Genomic DNA, 19,058 nt, shown 5'->3' with positions numbered 1-19,058 from the left:
TGAAATGTTTACCCCTGATTCCGAAACACTGTATATCTTTTATGTTCTAAACGGCTTCCTTACTTGAAAATATCTTTTGAAAGTATTGACCAGCTACTAGCGCTATCTGTCGGGGAATTTAAAAACTAATTTAAAAATCTTAAAAGAAGAAAATAGCCGGTGACCTACAGAGAATGCAGAAAATTTTACATTTATAAAACCCACAGTTTTCGTTTGATTGTTTTTTTTTCTAAACTCGTCATTTATTTTTATATACTGCTATAAAACGCATCTTAGATTCTCTTGGAATATCAATTAGCCTTAAGAAAACTAACTATTTACAATTCCTAAAGCCCAAAATTCTTGATTTATAAATATTTTACGGAACACTTAAAAAAAATAATATTCTTGTGTAATTGTATTTTAAAATAAGCTTAATGAGAGTATTTCCTGAAATAAGTAAGTGCACAGGATTCCATAATTAGTAATCCATAAAACCACGTTTTGTATTATTTTTTTCTTTTTTGTGTTATTTTTTCTTTTTTAATTTTTTTATTTTTTATTTTTTCTTCTTCCGTTTTTTAAACTAATTTCCCATTAAAATAGTAATATATATATTTTTAAAAGCTCTTTCTGATTTAAAATAAAAATTATAAAGCAAATCAATAAAATTATTTTAACTATTTAGCGTCGTTAAAATAATTCCCTAGTTTTTGAATACTATAAGCGTGAATAATAAAAAACTGAAAAATAAATGCTATTTCAGGTAAAAGTAATTGAATAAAACTAGTTATTTTGCGAAATTCCTCAAATGATTCATTTTTTAAGTTTCAAATTATATTGAATTATATTAGTAAATTTCGAATTATTACGTATTATATTAAGTTCGAATTATATTTATTTATTAAACATTAAATTTCGAATTATATTAACTTATATTATATACTCGTGATTAGCTATAGCTCTAAACATCTTTGATAATCATGTTAGTAGAAAAACAGTTTTTTTTTAACTTAGTAAAGATAAATTTTCATGCATCAATAAGTAGCCGAGAGGACAGAAGCATTACACTCCAAGAATTGCTTACTAAGTAATTTTAGAACGTGATTAGTTTAACATTTTTCTATGCTCTGAAAAATGTTACAAATTGCAAAGAGTAATTTGTAGTATAACTAATTTTATCTTGATAGTGATAGTTAATGAAAATTATCCTGTCTGAACTAGGCTATTTATTGCCGTTTTTTTCAAAAATAGTTACTAGCTAAATTTTAATCACAATTTCACTTTTTTTATATTTTCTTCAAAAATTTGATTTTTTTTAAAAATAAAGATAAAAAGAATTAAACTGCACATTTAATTTGTAATTATTCTTTAAAACACTTTAATTGCTTAGTTATATTAACCATGTTAAAAATAGTTACAACATGAATTTATATTTAATGTGATCAAGGTAATTGATTTAAGTTTTCTTTCTTTTGTTGAAGCAAGTTATAACACAAATATGTCGAAAATGGTTATGTTTATTCACAGAAAATACAATTTTTTGTCTGATTTCATAATTTAAAATATCCTCTTCTCTAATCAACTAGCATATATGAGAATAAGATCTCGGGCAATTAATATTAAATTCGTGAAAATCCAATCGCTTGATAAAAAGTAATTAAGAAAAGTTAGTTTTTTTTTCTTTTCCTTCTGTATCCCATGTACTGTTTTCCTATTGTGTCCTTATTATTCCCTTCTTCAAATTGAGCTGATTTCAAACGTGATGGAATTAAGTACTCGTTTCAAATTCGTTAATAATTCAGATAATTGGCTTTCAATTTGTTTACTTCTTGAAAAAAAATCCTACATGAATTCATTGAATGAACAACAATATATACGATAAATACTAAAATATTTACATCCAGTTAACCGAACTAAGTCATAGAACGGAAAAATTATGTCATGTAAAATAACATTTAGTGCATTTCATCATTCAGTTTCATTGATAACATCATTTACTGACTATTTTATTCAGTAATATGCATCTAACTTTCAATAATTTATTTACTCATTAATTTATTAATTAATTCATTTATTGTTACGTCGAATAAATTTATATAGTTAAGCAATTTAATAATTTACTTATAAGATCACTCATATTCCAATCATTTTCCTCTCACGCATTTAATTTATTTATTCATTTATTTTCTAATCAATTCACTACCCGAGTTTACTTCACTTTATTATCAGTTCCTCATTCTTTGATTTAGTCGTTCGTTTATTTATTTATATACTAGCTATGTACCTGTTCTTCGTATGGGATGAATAGGAAAAATAATCAATAAATCAGTACTGAGAAACCTACGAAATCATGCTCAAATCTGAAAGGAATATACCGACACAATTAAAGAGCTATATGGAAGAACCAGGTAAGTGTAATTTTTGGGGGAATTAATAAATAAAAGACAATAACTTAAAATGGTTACATCAATATGAGTATGTTTAATGTAAAAGAACTGTTTTTGCCTGAACTTTAATCTTAACTTGAGTAATCCACGTTAGTTTTTAACAAGTGTGCATTCTTTTTATTTCAAATTAGGCAGTGGTAAATAAATAAGCAAACAATTATTAGTTCCTTCTTATAAGAAAATGGGAATAAAATAATTCTGATGCAACTTTTTTCTTCGTTCTGAAAATGTCACTTGCCTAGTTCTTTCATCAAGTCTTACAACTAATGCAGCTAAAATAATTTTTTTAGCGTTTTTTAACTACTTATTTCATTTAATATTATATGCAGCCATTTTCGGTGACTTTACGTTGCAAGTAAGCAAAGCTTGTTTTTTTGTAGTTCATACCATTGGAATAAAGGTAAAATGCATTTATCATCATTTGGCATGATTGCTCGCGACAAATTTATGATAGCCAAAATTTACCACTATTAAGTAATTTTCGCCGGTACATATCCATTTCGACTGGCTGTAAAATACTAATTTCCAAAGTATCGGCATTAAAACTGCTTCGTATTGGTGCAATTTTAATGTTAACTAAATATATCAATATAATATTTTTGCCTATATTGTTATATTTGGCACTTATTATAAAACACTTGATCATTTGAATTTTGTGCAAAATACATTTATCAGTTGCAGCCAACAAAAGCCATATTTTTTGTTATAGAAAAAAAAGAAAAGAAAAAGAAATCGAACTTTTATTAGAGCTTGACCATTTCTCTATCTGGCCTTTAAGTTACTGTTAAAATATTTATAATTAGAGGCAGGAAAAAGTTCTTTTAATTTTAGTTCGTTAAAATATTAATACACTATACTACTGGTATTACCATAATACCAGTAGTACCATTAATGATACTTATATAAGCGCCATCTGTTAATGGCGATTTTCAACGGTTTTCTTGAATGAACTTCTCTTCTTTGACAAAGACTTTTAGCACATAACTTATTTTATTTTATTTCCTTAAATACATATTATCAATATTAATTAAGCATTAGTGTCAATATTAATATGCCAATTTCTTACGGTTTCCCAAAACGAATTTATATCTTTTCTCCATTATTTTTGCTTTTCTGTACATAATTTATTTTTTTCATTTCAATTAATACACCCAATTACCAACACTAATTGCGCATCATTGTTGTCAATGATAGTAAGACGATTTCTTCTAGACAAATAAACACCTTTACTCCATTTCTTTTGCTTTCTAGTATATAGCTTTCTTCTTTTATTACAATATGCATATATTACCTAAATTAATTAAGCTTCATTAGCGTTTATAATAATTGGCGTAATTGTGCTTCATTGGAGTCGAATTTTGTGTTTCCCCTAAACAATTTAGTACAACTTTTCCATTAATTTTACTTTACATAATTTTAATTTAAATTTTTTTTTGTTCAATTGGGTACTTGTATTTCAAAAAGAAGACCACGGATACCCACACATGTGACCTATGACGTTAAAGCCAGCAAAATGGCGTATTGAAGTAGAGCTAAGTTTCTCCACATAAGTTCGAACGCTAATTATTGTTGTTGTTGTTGTTAATTTACGTCGCACTAGAGCTGCACAATGGGCTATTGGCGACGGTCTGGGAAACATCCCGGAGGATGATCCGAAGACATGCCATCACAATTTTGATCCTCTGCAGAGGGGATGGCAACCCCGCTTTGGTAACCCGACGACCTGCGCTCGAAGTCGAGCACTTTACGGCAGAACAGCTTGGACCAATATCGCACACCCTCGATCCCTATGCAGACTGATCCAAGTGGTCACCCACCCGCACACTGACCGCAGCCAGTGATGCTTGACTTCGGTGATCTGCTGGGAACCGTGTCTTAACGATCAGTCCACTGCGGGACAGAACGCTAATTATGCGAAATTAATTAAATACATTGCTGTATCGCACATCGAATTTATTGAAATATAATTATTTCCGTTTTTACGTCTTTTACTTAACTTAGATTAATTATTTGTTGATGTATTTTATTGCAACCATGATATATTTTCGTTATGTGCACCTGGAAAAATCGATGCGTAAGTAGTTTTATGTTCTACGTGGTCTCGTGCCTATCTTTGGGTTAAGTAGGGAATATATAGTGAAAGAATTGAAACGTTTGTGAAAGTATCGTTATGAAAGAATATAAAATGTATACCTTAAGAGAGTTAATGCTTGGTGGGCTTATCTTGCTAGCAATAGAATGAAAAGAAGAGTTGCTAACGTAAACAAATGCCCCGTTTCAGCAACTAATCAGAATGGAGATACCCACTCTACGCTACTTGCAGTTATCCCATCACCGTTAATTTTAAAAAAATAATTTTTAAGACTCATGTTTAAAAGAATTAATATAAATAAAAAAAATCTCGTGGTATCAACTTTAAAAGTTGACGACATAAACCAAACGTTTATTGAATTTATCTGACATAGCGAATATAAAAAAAATATTTAAATGAGTGCAATAAAGTATTTCTTTGATCAAATAGCGCTATCAGCTAGCAATTATAACTGTTGGTATCTTTAAAATATGGGTAAAATTGAATCCTTAATCTTAACAAATCAGAAAATTCCAATTCGTTTTTCGCGTATCCCTCTTGAACGGTTTGTCGTAGAATGCTCTAATGTCGACCTCGTGTTTTTAAATATGTGTTTGTCAAATGTGTGTTTCAGTCGGAAGGTTTAGGAGTCCATATAGGACACACACACAGAGACAGACAGAAATTCGTTTATATGTAGGGGAGAGGGGGGGCACATGTGAGCAGGGGGCTCATGTGAACATGGTATGTTTTACCAATATGATTTGAAATAAAAAATCTCGAAAAATTTCTAATTAATGGCAGAACTAGTCCTACCTCTCTGCAAAACTTTCAGAACAATGAGACATTTTGTTGTTCTATTCTAACAGTTTCTTTGTATCAGCTGGTGTTCTATATATTATAATCACTCGCTTCTTCAAGTTAAAGCATAGTAAATCAACTAATAAACTAAAATTAACTGTTGCAGACCATTAAATGAAAATTCAGGTAAGTTTATGACAATTATTCTTTTTTTTTTTACTCAATTAAAGTTTCTTTATTTTTCAAGTTAGGTTTAAGAAGGATGATGGGGCTCTTGTGAACAAAACATTTGGGGCAGATGTGAACAGTTCACATGTGCCCTTACATAGTATTAGGATTATTATCCTCATGATATAATAAGTTTAAAAAATATGTATGCATTTAAAATTATTATTTTTTAATTTTCCATAATTAATTTATTAATTTTTCCTTAAAATTTTTTTTTATTAAATGGTTGATCGCTCATTGCACATATTAACTGATACACCTGAGAAAGATAGAATTGCTAAAGCTACGAAAGGAAAGATAGAAAAAATGAAAAAAAAAAGCATGGAAAAGTATTAGAGGAGAAGGAAAAAGGTCCATTACAACTCCCGCGGAACATGAACTTACGAAAAACCCAACAACGGAAAAATTATTGTACAGCTGAAAAATTATTTTCTTATTGACAGTACTGTTGTAGAATTTAAATTCACATAGTAAGCTACAACCCCTTCAGTATAATGCGTATCTATATCTGTCATATTAAAGATTTTTTTCTTTGAAATATGATGATTGCTTTGCGTTTTTAATTTTGTTCATATGTGCCCCAGGCATGTTCACATGTGCCCCCGATAGGGGCACATGTGAACAACTAAAGTCATTTTTCTAAAATATCATAAAGTAAAGAAATATTTAATTGAAAAATCTCAAAAAATTCCATAAGACAAAGAAAAGACTATTTAAACATATGGACTTCTTTACTATGAAAAATTGAGGATATTTTTTGAAAAATGAAGAAATGAAAAAATTTGTTCACATGTGCCCCCCTCTCCCCTGTATAGATTTGTCAGTTATTTCATTTATTAATTTGAAGCAATTAACTTTATTCAACTATTCATTAACGCATTTCTTTTTCATTTTTTCGCTAAATGCCTTTCGGAAATATGACTAATTAGAAAATTCACTAATTTATTATTTCATTCATTTAATAATACAATAAATGAAATTGTTTCAGTTGTGGTTTCTTTCATTTTGTAATCATATTTACTACCAAACAGTTACCATAGTCATTAGAAATTTACTTCAACATGACAAAACATTATCGCGATGAGTATCATTGTTATGCTTGAACGAAGATATATTTAATTTTCTGATATTTTCAAGTCTTGTCAATAGAATAGTTTTCATTTAAGGAGGCAATAACGACGGTTGGTAGGCAGGAGGTGTTTGCCAACAACTGAGTTCTGAGGATGGAATAATACAGCAACCAGTTGCAAATTCATGAAACCAAGACAGTGTAAATTTATGCAAATAGTTAAGAGTGCGAAACATCTTAAGACAGACTAACAAACTCATAAGTCAGTTACGTTAGAACATTCGAGGATTTTCTTTTGAAATATAGCTGTATTTGTGAATCTGTTTAAATTTAATGTCATTGTAAAAATATCATTACATTAAAAAACATATTATTTTCTAATATTTTACTTTTATTTGAAAACAAATTAAAATTTTATATAAAAATAATAATTATCGGTTTACTTTTGAATTATCGCAAAATATAAGGCTATAGGAGAAATCCGATGATTTGAGCATTAATATAGGGGAAAAAATATCCTCAAAGGCTGTTTAAAGATATAACTGTGAAATATTCACTACTTAGTGACCTTTATCAGCAGTAATTAAACTTATATTTTTAATAATACTCTCTATTATTATTACGGTGTAATTTCAATAATTACCGAAAATAAAAATTTAAAACTCTAAGCATTGTTTCTTTATTATGCTTTAAAGAAATCACATGATGTTAAATAAGGATGATTGTTGTTGTTGTTATTAATTTACGTCGTTTACACTAGAGCTGCACAATGGGCTATTGGCGACGGTCTGGGAAACATCCCTGAGGATGATCCGAAGACATGCCATCACAATTTTGATCCTCTGCAGAGAGGATGGCACCCCCGTTTCAGTAGCCCGACGACCTGCGCGCGAAGTCGAGCACTTTACGGTAGCACAGTTTAACGAGGACCAATACCGCACACCCTCGGTCCCTACGCAGACTGATCCAAGTGGTCACCCACCCGCACACTGACCGTAGCCAGTGATGCTTGACTCCGGTGATCTGCTGGGAACCGTGTCTAAACGATCAGTCCACTGCGGGACTAAATAAGGATGAATAGTTACCGTTTTACAATTATTTTAAAGAGAGATAGATTATATTTACTTTCAGTTAGCGCTTACAGTCCAAGTAAAGAATGAAAAGAGCTATTTAAATTTTTAAGCCAACGTGAAGAATTAAATGTTCACTACATTGCCATGTAATTAGTGAAAACTATTCTTTGGTAAAAATATTTAATGAGTTTTTATTGTTACAAAAAACAAATAAGACTTGAAAGAAATGTTTGAAGCTGATTAATAAACTTACTGCTTGCAGTGTCACCAAAAAGACTGAAATAAAAACAGAAACTGATTAAGAAAATTTTTTGTCCTGCCATGCTTATGTATTTAAACTTTATATTATGTAATGTTATGAAGTAATTCATGCAATATTTGGTTCAGTTTAAATGCTCCAAATACTTTATTATAATAATTAGATCACTGAGTAAATAACAAATTAAATATAGATAAGTTCAAGCTAGGTATCATACTATTTTTGCCTTGCAAGTAAAATCCTTTTTATAACGGTACATAGTCTAGCATGTAATGTAAGTAAAAAAATATGCAAGTTGCAATTCAAATTCTACTCACTAATAAAAAATAACGCTGAATTTAAAATGTGACAGTTTTAGCCTTTAAAAAACTTCTGTTGAAAGCTTTTGTAAACATCTTTTGTCGTTTTGAAAAGTTTTAGACTTTCTGGTGTATAAACTCTATGCCAGTAAAAATACTATAAAATTTTGACTTCGACTTCTTTTGATTTTTTTGAAACTTACATTTTAATGAACTTCTAGATGCAGATTAAATTAAAATACTTAAAATTGAAAAGGCAAATAATTAATATTTAAGACAAATAAGCTATTTGTAGAAAAATCAAATTTATGCATGCTTGAAGCAAATATTAAAGAGAAAGAGAAAACATGTTATTCATTTGATATATTTACTCCATGTTCACTGTGCAAACAAACTTGAAAATAATGAATAATTTTTGATCTAGTGATTGGTTTTTCATAATAAAACAGAATCTTTATGGTTTGTGGGTCTAATTCAAACAAGCTAACTTTATTTTAAACTATGAAATTTTAATTGAAATTGAAATTTAATTGAAATTTTAAACTATGAAATAAGGCATGGATGTTTACTCTCTCTGAATAAGCATGTAATTTCTTTCAAGGAATTTGGATTATTGACTTTGAGATTTTTCTAGACAATAAAGGATCTTATAACTTACATAGAAATGATAACAACTAACTAACCGAAAATAAAGTATCCAAGTGTTTACTTAATGAAATAAAGGTTACCACAATTTTAAATTTTTCGTTACCTGAACTGTACAAATAACATTAAAATTGCTCCCTGTTTTGGTAAAATTACCAACTCTTTCATTAAAACTACTAAAAATTATATCATTTACTACCAAACAGCATGATATTGAAACCAAATTTTATTATTAATTTTACCAAAAGTAGTAAACAAAACTCAATGAATACCGGTAAAAATACCGGACTTTTTGATGTTTCCATAGAACCAGGAACACAGTAAATGCAACCAAATTCTGTTAATTTTAACCATGAAATTTTTCGCCTTGTGAATGAAACACTTAAAAATAGAGAATGGAAATATTTAGAAAAAAATTGCAAAAGGAAAAGTAGGATTTTGAAGTTATTATTATTATTATTATTATTATTATTATTATTTTGAATAGCGATGTTGATTTTTAACGTTGGCCAATAAATAATGAAACAATTAAAATGCATATTATATTTTCTGTAAAATTTCTGATTGCGAGTAAAATTCACAATATAAAGAAAGTTAAACGAATCCACTCATTATGAAGAATGTGGGAATATGATTCATAGCAACATATTCTTCTGGATTACCACAATATAACTTTGTTATTTAAAGACATTCTTTGTCTTATTTTTTTCTCCAAATTTAAAAGTTTTCAAAGTTGATAGACATTTTATAGTACTTTTATTCATGAATTATTAAAGTAGTTTTTTTTATCGTTGAATAAAATTGAAGTTAAGAAAACGTGAACTTTGTTAAAAAATAAAATATTAAAGGAAATATACAAGATTATAATATTTTTTCTGAAAAGTTCTCTTTCGGAGGAATCTCGTTGCTGTATAAAAATGACATAAATTCTTTCGCGATTGCAGTTTACCGCAACCTGTATTCTGCAGGTAAATTGAACTCTGGGCTATCGTATTTTATGTCTTTTATCAAGATTTATTGTGTATTAATATATATATATAAATGCATATAATGTGCTTGCAGTTTTCAGAAAATAAAATAAATAGTAATTAGCAAGCAAAATTACAATTAATAAATTTTGTTGATCTAAAAAAATAAAATAAAATAAAATAAAGTAAAAGGCAAAACATTAACTATAAAAAAAATTAGTAACTATAAAACATAATCTAAAAAAACTGAGCGAGACTCCCTATAGCTTACATTCCACTCACTCTAAGCCACTGCCGTTTACAACATGAGCGGTGCCGAGTTAGAGCTCACTGGAAAGCAGAGTGGTGCAGATCTATTGTGTTTTCTGATGAAATTTGGCTCTGCCTTGGTGGCAGTGATAGCCGTACCTTAGTTAGAAGGAGTTAGGGTAGGGTACCTTAGTTAGTGTAGTCAGGGCCTGCTACAGACCTGTCTCCAACATAGACATACTAGACCTGCTACTGGAGTTACAGTCTGGGGATCAATTTCTTATGCCCACAGAGGCACGCTCGTGGTTATTTCACGAACCTAAACTGCAAATTTATATGGCAACCTGGTAATTCAACCTGTTTTGTTGCCATTCATGAACAGCATTCAATGGGGTATTTTCCAACTGGATAACGCTCGCCCTCACACTGTTGTTGTTACCCAACATGCTCTACAGAATGTCGACATGTTGCATTGGCCTGTTAGATCATCAGATTTTTCACCAATCGAGCACGTATGGGACATCATTGTATGACAACTGAAGCGTCATCTACAACCAGCATTAACTTGTCGTGCATTAACTAACCAAGTGCAATAGGCATAGAACTCCATCCTGCTAAATAACGCATGGTATCTGTATGACACAATGCATGCCAGTTTATATGCTTGCATTCGAAATTCTTGTGGTTACACCGGCTATTAATGTACCAGTATTTTTCATTTCTAATGGTTTTTCTCTTAATTGCCTTAACCTGTCATCTTGAAACTTTAATCAATTAAATATGTTACTCAGACAAGCGCATTGCCGAAACTTCATCACTCTACAATAATCTTTTCTTTGTGTTGGATATGTATATACATATATAATCACCATGCATATGCAGACAGTTTCCCTTCACATGGAAATGGTTTACCAAAAATTCTAGTTTTCAATACTATAGTTTAAATCACATCACATTTAGTAAAAATACGTAAGTACTGATGACTAAATTTAACCAAGTAAATGGTTTTTATGCCATGCTCTAAGGTATCCTGATAAAATTTCTAAATTTTACCACATTAACTAATTTTTAACGCATATTAGAAAACAATATTTGATAGTAAATTTTACCCAAATCATTACCAAAGAGCTTCGGTAAAAGTTACCATGCTTTTTGATGGTCCCATAGAGTCAGAAAGACGGTAAAATTTACTATATTCTCGTAGTTTTGACTATACTTCTTTTTCTCATTGTATTTAACGCTGTAGAGCATAATACACCTCAAGAATATATTCTTTCTAAGAATATATCTTGATTTAAAATGCAATGCTAGTGGCTATTGCTAAAATAATTGGAAAAGAAAATGCAACAAGTTTTAATTCTAAGCATTTATTGAAGTTATACTTCTTATGCGACTTCCAAAGTGTTTAACGCTAAAATTTTATTGGCCGGGAAATCACGTGATAGGATCCAGTTTTCCCTCATTCATTTCCATATTGCTTTGGTTCTCACTAGCATAAAAATAGTAAAAGTCATAAAAGTATTCGCGATCGCAACGCTCGAGTACGCCCTCTGGTGTAGAGGTTATTTACAGGCTGTATTAGTCCTAGCAGTTCAGTTCTGCTAGTGTCGTCAACGGAGAAGGTTGTGTAGTGCGATTCGGTAAGTATATGGAACGTAAAATTTTACGCCGGCGTTGTGCTAACGCGGACAGGAGTTACTGTTGCGTCCCGAAATGTGGTTCGAGAGCGAAAAATTCCCCACAATTATCATTTCATAGATTTCCCCAGAACTTTAAAAGACGAAAAGAATGGATCCATTTACTCAGAATAGGAAGAACAGTAAGCAATCGGATGATAGTCTGCAGTAAACACTTCAAGAACAATGAATTTGTTCTTCCAGGTGAGTAGATTTAAGTTTCATTTAAATCTTCTTTTTATATTTGGAGGAAATTAGTCTGTCTTCTATGTTTATGCATTCGTTGTTCCTTAGTTGAACATAGTTCCATATGTACTATAGAATTATCCAGGCTACGTAAATTAGAACAGAGTCAGTATGTTTGATTGTATTTTACCTCATTGCTTTGTTTTTTATTTAATAACTTTGAAAATTCCAGGCACGTTTTCTTTTCTTAAAGAATGAAAATTACGAAAAATATACTTAAAGCAAACTCTGAATAGCTATTGCTTGAAAGTTTTGTCAAAACTATTGGTGATAAATTACCGATTCGGCTTAATTAATAGCGTATCATGGCTAACTGTCTAACTTAATAATATTAAAAGTTCACAATGCATTTAAATATAAGGTTATTGAAAGGTTTATATTTTCAGAGATGAAAAATTGCTCGTTGTTATTTCTATATTAACTGAAAATAAAATTTTATGCCTCTTTTTTCAAATTTTCAGAATCCAAATTAAGATCATGCCGAAATAAGAATGTGAATATAGTGTACTTTCCTTCATTTGATATGTTTATGTATGTACATTTTATTATGTTTATGTTCTGATGTAATGAAAGTTCTACCTATACCTGGCTTTCAAACACTCTTTGAAGCCATATATTATTTTAACATTGCAGATTAAAATTACAGTGTCCTAATGTGATATGAAATAAAAAAAAAGCCTGTTCTGTTAGCTGTTTTAGATTGTTTTGTAATAAAGATTTTAAAAAAATAATGTAAAGTAAAATCTGTTCTGTTGGTTGTGTTCAGAAAGTTAACATAAACTCTTAAAAGATAAAAATCAGATCGTTGATTCTTATTCAGTGATTTTTAGTTTAATTAGTTGGTAAGTAACTTTGTATGTTATATTTCTGATTCTACATGCAAGGAAAAATAGAGTAAGGCAACTGAATCTGTAATCAAAGTGTTTTTTTACTAATAGTAACTTTCATTTCTTTCTAATTTGAATATTGTATTTACAGGGCGTAAAAAGCTATGTCCGGCTAGTTCTTAAGATATTAGCCAGATGAGAATAATAAATTAAATTCTTAAAAAATTGAAGTAGTTTTTAAATTTGTAGAAGTAAGAGTGAAAAATCTATGGTAGCTAAAAGCATAAAAGACTGTAAAAGTCTAAACATAATAATTTGGAATAATTATATTTACATCGAAATAAAGTTGTCCTAAGTCCTCCAGGTTTAAGTGTTGTAACGGTTTTCATTAAGAGAAATGTGGATGACATTCAATACATTGGTAAACATCCTGTGCTAATATTGAAACCATTCTCACATTATTAATTTAAATGTTTTTACAAATAGTATAGATGCACGTTTGCTATATGTTAATATTTTTTCTAATATTTTAGATATTCCGACGAAAAGACCACATCTAAAGCAGACGGCATTGCCCAGCTTGTATCTTCCAGTTTCATCGGTGCCAGGCAGAAATAGGAGAAGATTGCAAGAAGAAGCCTTGAAAAGAAAACAGCGGTATCTGAATATCATTAGGTGAGTTGATTAAAACTACCAGGTCTTTGATAATCTGATCGTGTAATTTAATACGTGCAAAGAGTTTAAAGCTGTTGTATTTATAATTAACCATGTATTTTTTGTGCTATCTAAACCTGTTCCTATTCTCACTAGTGGTTGTGAAGATTTGCTAGTTATAATTTTAATGTCATTGTGAAGCCTAAAACTGTAATCTATCTCCATTCCAATAATATTTTTAAATTTTCAAAACTGTGAAGGGAAAGTAATAACATTTTTTTTTTCTTCATGCAAATATAATTTGAAACTCAATTTTTATTTAAGTTTTTTGAATGGTCATTAAATTGTCAATTTAAATCAAAATTCAAAATTATAAACTTTAAAATTAAGTATGCAAGGAATTATTCCTAATTGTTTAGGCTAGAGTTATAGTTTTGAGAATATCGCCAATGTATGTTTTATGTAATGTGTGTGTGTATATATATAGTATTAAAGCTACAAATAAAATGTTTAATAAAGAAATCATTTTAAGGTTGCCAAGAAAATCAGATTTGTAATTAATTTGAATTGTAATAATACAAGGTTAAATGTTCAGGTTTAGAATCAATATATTTTTTAAGATCATTGATACATTGATAATTACATATTACTTTCAATCTTTATTGTGTTTGTTTTAGTTTAAACTCTTATTATTTTGATTTTTTATAAAGAATTGTTTTATAGGAAGAAAGAAATCAGTCTCAATATTGATAAAGAAGATAGCAATATAAATTGCTATGAAGGTATGTCTAGAAATATTGCCGCTGAGGCGTTAATTTTATTACAGGAGTCTGGGATATCAAAGAAAGAGGTGGGTTGCCAAATTACTAGTGGGGACTTGAAATCTCCCGTAATGTTTGACTATTCTAAATTCACACTAGCCAATTTAAACACTTTTACAGGATTGAATTCATTTGCTTTGTTTGATTTGTTAGTTGATAGCATGGAAGGGAAAATAACTAAGAGAAAGCTTAACACAAGAGAGCAGGTTCTAATAACTCTAGTTAAATTGAAGCAAAATATGGATTTCGGGGTGTTAGCTTTTTTTTTGGGTGTACTGGGAACCTCATCAAATTAATTTTCAAAGAGGTTATTTTCGAACTTGCAAAATATTTGCGCCATTTCATTGTGTGGCCTGACAGGGAAATGATCCATAATAATATGCCGAAATGTTTCAAGGGAATGGAAAATGTAAGGGTTGTTTTAGATTGTACCGAAGTAGAATTGCAGAAAAGGAATTGTCTAAATTGTCGGGTGATGACTTATTCAAACTATAAGGGTAAGCAGTCAATTAAATTTCTTTTAGGTGCTGCCCCGGGAGGTACTATTAGCTTTATAAGTAAGGTTTATTGTGGTAGGGCAAGTGATAAGATTATTGTTAGTCAATCTGGTATTCTCGAAATGCTCGATCCAGTTATTGATGGGGTGATGGTAGATAAGGGTTTTCAGATAGAGGACTATTGTCAACAAAATTTGATTGAACTTGTAAGACCTCCGTTTCTGAGAAAACGAAAGCAGTTATCAGCGAGGGAAGTCTCATCTACAAGAGACATTGCATCAGCTCGTGTGCATGTAGAGCGCGTATTTCAACGCGTAAAGATATTTAAAATTCTAACTCAGAGGTTTTCTTGGACAAATTTAGATGTTGTGAATGAAATTCTCACTGTAATCTGTGGAATAGTAAATTTAAGTAACCCCATTCTTAATGATGTTAGATATATGTAGTAACTCCATATTTCCAGTATGTAACATTTTGTACATATCTCTATTTTTATCTTGCAGGTGTCATTCTTCTAGTCATCTTAAGTTTTCGATAGCATTACATGACATGCTTGCTTGATATTGGCTATGTTGATGCTGATGTCGAGAATTATCGCTGCCTGTGATATGACTAAATTTTTAGTCAGTGATATAATATATGTATATTTAATGTTGTAATGTTTGCTGTTAAATGAATTTTATTAGATTTTTATTTAATGTATTTATTTATTTTTGCAGATTGTTTTTCTTGTTGCCATATTGATCCAACAAGCATCTTTGCTGTCTTTTGTGAAGGCTAATTGATTAGTGCAATATTTTATTTTTTATCTTTCAGCAAAAACTGCTACTATTGCTTAATTACATAATGAGCAATTTTGTTTTGGGGAGAACTGTTTATAAATATGTTATAGACAGTATTGATGCTCGAGAGAAACTGCTCATTTTAATTTAAAATTGATACCTAATTTTATAGATTCTTTTACGACACAAGCTTCTCCTTATTTTATCTTCGATTTTTTTAAAAGTAAAGTACTTCCAAACGTGTAACATTTTGTACATATCTCTATTTTTATCTTGCAGGTGTCATTCTTCTAGTCATCTTAAGTTTTCGATAGCATTACATGACATGCTTGCTTGATATTGGCTATGTTGATGCCGATGTCGAGAATTATCGCTGCCTGTGATATGACTAAATTTTTAGTCAGTGATATAATATATGCATATTTAATGTTGTAATGTTTGCTGTTAAATGAATTTTATTAGATTTTTATTTAATGTATTTATTTATTTATTTTTGCAGATTGTTTTTCTTGTTGCCATATTGATCCAACAAGCATCTTTGCTGTCTTTTGTGAAGGCTAATTGATTAGTGCAATATTTTATTTTTTATCTTTCAGCAAAAACTGCTGCTATTGCTTAATTACATAATGAGCAATTTTGTTTTGGGGAGAACTGTTTATAAATATGTTATAGACAGTATTGATGCTCGAGAGAAACTGCTCATTTTAATTTAAAATTGATACCTAATTTTATAGATTCTTTTACGACACAAGCTTCTCCTTATTTTATCTTCGATTTTTTTAAAAGTAAAGTACTTCCAAACGTGTAACATTTTGTACATATCTCTATTTTTATCTTGCAGGTGTCATTCTTCTAGTCATCTTAAGTTTTCGATAGCATTACATGACATGCTTGCTTGATATTGGCTATGTTGATGCCGATGTCGAGAATTATCGCTGCCTGTGATATGACTAAATTTTTAGTCAGTGATATAATATATGCATATTTAATGTTGTAATGTTTGCTGTTAAATGAATTTTATTAGATTTTTATTATTTTATCTTCTTTGCTTATTTTATCTTCGATTTTTAGAAGTAATGGGAATTAGTTTGTTATTCAGTCTATTAACTTAAACATTTTTTGCATTTTTTTTGTTTTGTTATAAAATATGTTTGTGGCTAATATTTTTCACTTCCTAATAAAAAATTTTGGTTATAACTTTTGTCCAAATTATAGATATTTTTGACGTAATTTGAACGTTTTAGTAAGAATATATTTAGAGTAATTCTGCTATTCGACACAGACAAAGCTACTATTTAGTGATTACATGACCTGTATCATTATCCATCAAATCAGACTTCTTAATCTATTTGATCTGGTGTCCAGACCAGACTTGGAAGATGATCTTATATTTTTTCCTTCCTGATATTTGGGTTTCAATAAAAAAAAAATGTATCATTACAAAAACTAAAGAAAAAAGAATACAAAACAAAATAACTCTTTATAAAGGTAGTAAAGAAAAGATTGAACTAACCTCACTTTCCTTGAAAATTATAAGGTGCTTCATTCATTTATATATACACATTTAGTACTTGCTGTACTCTGTAGCAAGATATTTCACTTTGATATATTTGATTTCAGTATTGTTTTTTCATAGTGATGTTTCATATCACATTGATTAAACATTATTTTGTCTAAAATGGGCGACAATGAGCTCCTTGGTTTGGAGTGATACCCCCACCTTTAAAGTAGTGAAAATTAGAATATGTTCTTCATATAAAGAGAAAAATCAGATTGAAAGTATTTTAATGTTTAGTAAAAAGTAGAGAATAATGGTAGGGTTTGAGGGAATTATTTTAAAATAATTTTTGTGTTTAATTACATGTTTTTAGCATCAAAGTGTTTACATGTTTTTAGCATAAATTATTAATGTTTCACCTAAATGACTCTTTATTATAATTTATGAATGATTCTGATTTTTTACACTACTGGGTGGTTAATAAAAGCTATGGCATTGTTTTGCCGTCTTTGGGGACCCATAACCAAGACTGTCTGCTTTGAAGTGTATATATATATATATATGTACACGTTTATAATGTAATTATGTCTCTCTTTCTAAATTGAGAGAGACTTATTTGGAAGCTGCTAAGTCTTTATTTTATTCATTGAGGGATGTTGTTGAGTCTAAGCTCAAGGTTTCCCAATATTTCATTTGCAATTAGTTTTACCTATAGGTTTACGTATTCTTAAAATATTTCATTCTTCTCCTGCTTGTTATTCTACATTTAGTATATAAAATGTAGTCAGTTTGCCCTGAAAATTCTGATTGACGAGTTGGAGTCTTATTTAACAATTTTGTAACAAAATGACTGTCTTATCATAAAAGCACATTTTCTTATTAATTTTTTGTTTGTTTGAAATATTTGATACTATTGATAAAGTATCTATTCATAAAGATTTATGTTTAGTTCTTTCTTAACTGGTATATTTCAAATTTAAATTCTTATTTTTGTTTTTAAAATAAAATCTCATGCATCTTAAGTTCTATTTTAAATCTTATGAAAAATATACCTGTTTTATTCATTTTTTTTTAAACTTTTAAGCAATAAGAATCTTTTGCTCAGTTCTTTGTTTGACTTTCAGATATTAATGTTTTAATATGTAAGTGGTATTTTTCAAGGTTTTCTCCATAATTTATTTGTCATTATTTAAAAGAGAGACTTTGAGAGAATATGACTGTGATAAACTTAAAAACAAAAGGATAAGGCTTGAATATTACGAAAAAGGAAAGGAACAGTTGAATATAAAGAATTATGATGGTACTGTGGAAAATAAATGGAAATGTATAAAAGACAGTATCTGTAAAGCTGCCAATACCGTGAGTGGTAAAGTGTGATTATTGTGCTAAAGTAATTTTTAGTAGCTTTTCATTGGAAAATATTATTCCAATAGCTGTTGCTGATTATTTCACTAAATTAAATCACAAAGTTATTATTATTTGTAGTATTTAAAAACTTGCATCAGAAATATTTGTTTATGATGTAGATTATTATTTACCTGTGTTTTATAATTTGGAGATAAATAACTATATAGTAATGTTTGTTTTTTAATCTATTATACCGGTATTCCTAATTATCAAATATTAATATTATAATTTTCCCACAAAAGATTGTGTATATAGTTTTGTTTTACTAATTTACATGTCTATTAATGTTATGACTTAATAGTTAAGTTTTTGTCTTACTCTCGTAATTAGAGCGTATAATTTTGTTGCATGTAGCGTTCCTAATTTTTTATTCCTAAGGTTGGCAGCTATGATAGACGCAGAAAAGAGGTGAATAAACTCTCTAGGCAAAAGAAAAGGATCTTTGATGAAGAATTGTTTAAAGATGTTGAACATCTGATATCCATTAATGAATGCAGAGCATTCTATCGGAAAATCATCCGCAGTCGATTGGCCTTTTAACAGACCTCTAGTCTATGCA

General features: G+C 29.4%; 1 protein-coding gene across 2 annotated transcripts; it reads left to right on the top strand.

Moving 5' to 3' along the window:
* The first annotated feature begins 11,611 nt into the window (after positions 1-11,611).
* On the top strand, positions 11,612-16,129 carry LOC147815841 (THAP domain-containing protein 2-like). Of its 2 annotated transcripts, none has more exons than XM_087157495.1 (3): positions 11,612-11,971; positions 13,374-13,515; positions 15,316-16,129. In XM_087157495.1, the coding sequence occupies exons 1-3, from the start codon at positions 11,740-11,742 to the stop codon at positions 15,371-15,373; spliced, it is 432 nt and encodes a 143-aa protein (XP_087013621.1). In that variant the 5' UTR covers positions 11,612-11,739; the 3' UTR covers positions 15,374-16,129. The 2 variants fall into 2 exon arrangements, with proteins under 2 accessions (XP_087013621.1, XP_087013620.1); XM_087157494.1 differs by having other exon boundaries at positions 14,218-16,129.
* Positions 16,130-19,058: the final 2,929 nt, after the last annotated feature.

The sequence above is a fragment of the Parasteatoda tepidariorum genome, chromosome 2, assembly GCF_982258835.1.
Source record: "Parasteatoda tepidariorum strain Cologne lab strain chromosome 2, Ptep-v5.0, whole genome shotgun sequence".
Classification (NCBI taxonomy): Eukaryota; Metazoa; Arthropoda; class Arachnida; order Araneae; family Theridiidae; genus Parasteatoda; species Parasteatoda tepidariorum.
This window is presented reverse-complemented; position numbering and strand designations above follow the sequence as displayed.